This window comes from Cicer arietinum, chromosome 1 (genome assembly GCF_000331145.2).
Source record: "Cicer arietinum cultivar CDC Frontier isolate Library 1 chromosome 1, Cicar.CDCFrontier_v2.0, whole genome shotgun sequence".
Taxonomy (NCBI): domain Eukaryota; kingdom Viridiplantae; phylum Streptophyta; class Magnoliopsida; order Fabales; family Fabaceae; genus Cicer; species Cicer arietinum.
Genome location: NC_021160.2, coordinates 6,738,422 through 6,743,542, shown reverse-complemented (window position 1 = coordinate 6,743,542; position 5,121 = coordinate 6,738,422). Strand labels below are relative to the sequence as shown.

The following is a 5,121-nucleotide window of genomic DNA, read 5'->3' as shown; positions in this document are numbered from 1 at the left end:
ATTCAATGATTGTCTTTTTAATATTAATGGATGCATTCATTGGATGTATCACAATTTTCTACTAGGGATATTTGGAAAAATGTCCAAAAAATTACTGCAATAAATAACCTCATTCATTCAAAGTTGTTGTTGCTCATGATTTCGCCACTAATTATTAATCATGGTGCAAAAAACAATTAAGATATCCTTAAAAACACCAAAAACACCATTATGTATGGTCAAAAGCTAGTTTTATGTAATGTTTAAAGCCATAGAGTAGTTTGAATTTACAAAATGGATAATAAAAATTAATTCCACCTTTGTTCCCTACTAATTTAAAGAAATCAAATATGAAAAGAAAGGAAGCACAATGGTATCTCTATATTATGAGATATTGAACCATTGATTAGAACTTCCATGCTTACATACCATACCTAGTTATCCCAAGAGGATTATTACCTTGAGCTAAATTGATTGCTTGAGTTTTCATCTTGGCTTCACTCCAAATCAAAGGTGCTGCCATAGAGTCCATGCCTAGCATTCTCCTTTTCCCGACACCCGGAGATCCTTCCAAAGTCAATCCTCCAGAGCTCTCGTGCGATGTTAAACAACTTTCAGTTGAACAATCGGCTCTTTGGGACGGTAGACATGGAGGAATTTCTTCTTCGGGAGCGTTCACTCCGGCCACCTCAGTAGATGGCAAGGAGTAAAAACCAAGATGATCAACTAAGGAGCCTCTTGGTGCTTTGTTTCCAATTCCTTGGAACTTTTGATTGTCTGTGTCTATAACCGTAGCTCCAATGAATTGATCAGCCAGCATCTTGCAAGCTCTTTCGAGCATAGCCATGTATCTTCGCTCTGCATCTTGGCGAATCTGCAAGTGCTTCTCTGCCTACAATGTGATTGTTTTTTAAATTAATATGCATTATCCACTAATTCTTTTCAAAAGAATACTATCTCCGACCCTAAATATAAGCTTCATCTTTTTTTAAAAGTTGTCACTAAATATAAGTTCCATTTCAAATTACAAGATAGATTTTTTATAGAAAAATATATCCCTTATTAATAATCTCGAGAAATGAAAAGTCAGAGTTGAACACATCTATACACAAAAATGATATTTTAAGAAAATCCATACACAAAATAGATATGTTAAATACACTACCTACTTTTTACTTTTCTTAATATACCTGAAAGTAGCAAAAGGAGATTATAATAAGAGGCATAGGTAGTATATTGATAATGTCACAAAATAAAAGTAACAAGTAACAACTGGTTTCAATCACAATTGATGTGAAAATGTATTCCAATAAATTACCAAATAATGTGGTAGAAATTCATTAAGCCATATTGGATACACAATTTGCACAATGAAAAAAATGAAATTTACCTCGACTTGCAAATGTAGTTTACTTTGCACTTCCATTTGCGCTCTCAAAGCTTCCTTGATTTCATAACCCCTAGGAACAAAATTAATTACTCCTTCAATTTGGTTATTCCAACCACTGAGACATCCACATGAAGAAGAATTATTTATTTTTTGGGCACAAATTAATGGATTTCCTTACTCGTTTGTATCGGAAGTCGGCAACTTTGGAGAAGTGTTATCTGTGCCAGGGCTTTCTAAAAGATAGGAACCCGTCATCCCTTTCATAAATTTTCAACCAATCAGTTGAAAAAGCCAAGAAAATAACAGAAAACTTTGGTATAATTACAATTTACCAAGTCTTGGCAAGCTTTCTTCCAATTCAGGAACAATTATCCATAGTGAATTGTACAAATTCAAAGAGTTATTAGTGTATTGATCATAAATTGACTTGGTTATCTTTTTTGCCAGAATTAGATTACTAATCGTAATTCGGCAGGGACCTCAGCCGTCTGTGTCGACGATATAACTAAGTTGCTAGTGTGCATGGATTCACAGTGAGAATGACATAATCACGGTGAGTCACCACGATTTTTAAAGAAACTACAATTTGGAGTTTGAACAAAATCACGGTGTCACCATGATTTTGCCAAACTCACTACTCATCCAAATATACACATTATGTATTATTATGGCGTTGATTCATACTTCATGAAGAATAAAATTCTAAAAGACCCTTTCTTTTAGGACGCGGAAAGGCAAAAAAAAACACCACTCAACACAATGAACCCAAAAAAATTCAAATGACAGGATCATAACTAGAAAGTCCATAGAGGAGAGTGGCAAGCATACCATCTTTGCATCCCTCCCCTATATCTTTCCCTGATTGCTTACCAAGTCTGTATTTCTGCAATGCAGCAAGGAAAAGTTTAACTTTCATTGGATGCATTAAAATTGGACATAGTAGCATTGAGAGAATTTAACAAACCTGAAGATGACTCTTTAAATGAAATAGAGTCAAACCCTTGACGTTCATGGTCCGCATGATTGCTTTTGGTGTAGCTTCTGCAGATAACATCCAAAACCTAGTCAGAAAATTGTATCGAATATCGATGATAATCTAAACATTAAGATCTCAACTGAAACTAGATAAGAAATGGAAAGTAGATTTTAGTAGCTACTTTGCAAATAGATCAAGCTAATAAATTTAGTACTAAATAGCAATCAAACAAGTTAACAAATTTTCAATTGAAGTTAGAAATTAATCTAAACCTTTTAGTACTAAATAGTACTGAATGTGTATTTATTTATCAAACATTATAAGATCTCTCATTATATCTTTTTGTAAATTATTCATATACATGATATCTTTAATCGTTTTTGCAAGAAAAGAATCGTGATTTGACTTTTCCTAGTTTAGTTTCCTAAATTGAAGTTTAAGGATGTTTATTTTTAAAATTCAAAATTCACTCTAGAATTATATCAAGAATGTTTATTTTTAACGTTCAAAATTCACCCCTATCAGGGCCTTAAACATCTTTGAGTTCCTATTCTAATCTTTAAATTTGAATCCCTAATAAAAAAATGCAATTTTAATAATTAAAAAAATTGGTAAAATAAATTTTAATCCATGTACACGTACCAATTTACATGATGCACTCTACACATACCAATTTACATGATGCACTCTACACATACCAATCTACATGATACATTCTACACATATCAATTTACGTGATGCATTCTACACATACCAATCTACATGATGGCATACTTGGATAAGTTATTTCATGTAACAAAAAAAAGATGTACATATAATATTTCATCCTTGAAGTAATTCTTTTAGGAAACTCTGTTTGTTTTTCCATTCTTCAATTAGTATTTGAGACATTGTATTATTTGATCCTTTTTAGTAGTGTTATTGTAAATCGAAGTTTTAAAATTATAATCCTATTTATATCATCAGCCTAGAATCATATTCAGGTCCATCTAAAATTATATTTGAGATAACATTTAGAATCATATTCAAGTCCATCTAAAATTATATTTGAGAGATCACGTGTGAATTGGGAATTAAACTCAGATATTCGTATTTCTAAACATGACTTCGTTATCGGTAAACACAACTTCATTGTTTTCAAAGAGAAACTCAATAGACTACAAACAAAATAGTAAAATACAAACATTTACAAAATCTTACAACAAAATCTTTGTTATAAGATTTTGTAAATGTTTGTATTTTACTATTTTGTATTTTACTATTTTGTACGATTTAACTAAGTTACAAAATCTTACAACAAAATTGATCGAAAGATAATTCTAAAAAACAAAACGCTAACTTAAGAATTTAACCAAATCAATTTAACAAACATTAACAAACATTAAATACAATCTCTAACTATAAAAAAAGAAGGCTACATACGTGTAAACATAAAAAAAAATACAAAATCATACTAATTGGTCTATGATTTCAAACGACGATTGCAAGATTGTATCAAATTTACTCCGTAACAATATTGATTGGTCTATGATTTCAAACGACGATTGCAAGATTGTATCAACTTTACTCCGTAACAATATTGATTGGTCTATGATTTCAAACGACGATTGCAAGATTGCGACGCTCTCTATTCTTAACTGTAATACATTGATTATTGATTATTGTGATGTTTAATCCAGTCAAAGAATCGAACCCTAAACCTTCTTATCACTTCTTATATTCACTGTCCTTTGTAACTTTCCCACTTCACACACCAAGTAAACCTTATATTCCACCAAATTTAATAAATTAATCGTCGAATTGACTCTAAAACTAATTTCTAAAACTAATTTTCAATTGATTCGGCTAATTGTCAATCCCTCTCAACACATCACAAACAACTAATTTAAGAAAGAAACATTTATATAAAAAATAATAGGAAATTAATTACCTAAATGGTATAAAAAAAAAATTGAATGAGGGAAAAAGAAAGGCTTAAAATTTGAGAAAGATACTTACTACTTGCACCTCCAAGCTGAGTAACAGCATCAACAAATCGTTCATGGAGGTCTTGAGTCCAACGAAGACGAGGTTTAGGATCAGCAGTCAAAACAAGACAAGGGTCACCCTTATGATTAGAGACACCAACACCAACACCACCTTGCAAATCTTCTTGTCCAACAATCCCTTCATGGGGGTGTATCAATCTTGGATACATCCTCTTTCTTTTTTGTTCAAATGGTGAAAACCCAATAAACTAAAAAGCTAAAAGGTAGAAACTTTTTAGAATCAAATTGAATTTGAAAAGAAGAGCAGATCCATTAATCGAAGTTGAAGTAAATAACAACTCAACAACTACCCATTTCAGTGAGAAAAAGTTTAAAAGATGAATGAAATAATAATAATAAGAATAATAATAACAACACACCGTACGACTCAAACTGACTCTGAAAATGGCACGCCTTTCGGGGATCTTGTCCCTTTCTGCTCTTTTTGCTTTTGGTGAATCAATGAACAAAAGTTACAAATGAAATTAAAAAACACCAAATTTTTAAGGGTTATTGTCTTTGTGACATTAACTCTCTCTCTTATTATTATTATTTTATTGTTAATATATAACTATTATATCTTATTGTTATTAAAGTAAATAATTATTTTGTCTTTGAATTTGTGATTAATGTAACTGTAGTTACTAAGTTTTCACCCAAAAAAATAGTTATACAATCTATTAAAACTACAAAACATATCTAAATGAATCTTTTAACCCAATTTCTCTATATATATGTTTTTTTTTTCT

General features: G+C 30.9%; 1 protein-coding gene across 3 annotated transcripts; it reads right to left on the bottom strand.

The window, feature by feature from the left end:
• Positions 1–215: 215 nt before the first annotated feature.
• On the bottom strand, positions 216–4,892 carry LOC101503318 (protein PHR1-LIKE 2-like). 3 transcript variants are annotated; one of them, XM_004486332.4, is made up of 7 exons: positions 4,753–4,892; positions 4,344–4,581; positions 2,334–2,410; positions 2,198–2,252; positions 1,548–1,626; positions 1,370–1,439; positions 216–871 (listed from the first exon to the last, which is right to left on the bottom strand). In XM_004486332.4, exons 2-7 carry the CDS (start codon positions 4,540–4,542, stop codon positions 401–403), a joined length of 951 nt encoding a protein of 316 aa, XP_004486389.1. In that variant the 5' UTR covers positions 4,543–4,581; positions 4,753–4,892; the 3' UTR covers positions 216–400. The 3 variants fall into 3 exon arrangements, with proteins under 3 accessions (XP_004486389.1, XP_004486390.1, XP_027186962.1); XM_004486333.4 differs by having other exon boundaries at positions 4,344–4,589; positions 4,753–4,890; XM_027331161.2 differs by lacking the exon at positions 4,753–4,892 and having other exon boundaries at positions 2,240–2,252; positions 4,344–4,746.
• Between the last annotated feature and the right edge of the window lie 229 nt (positions 4,893–5,121).

What these genes read in the sequence shown, in the direction of transcription:
- LOC101503318 (XM_004486332.4), bottom strand. Translation starts at nt 4,542, where the DNA reads ATGTATCCAAGATTGATACACCCCCATGAAGGGATTGTTGGACAAGAA. An exon ending in AGGGGAGGGATGCAAAGATG is followed by an intron (nt 1,627 to 2,197) that starts GTATGCTTGCCA and finishes AATTTATGAAAG; the next exon opens with GGATGACGGGTTCCTATCTT. An exon ending in AACTACATTTGCAAGTCGAG is followed by an intron (nt 872 to 1,369) that starts GTAAATTTCATT and finishes ATCACATTGTAG; the next exon opens with GCAGAGAAGCACTTGCAGAT.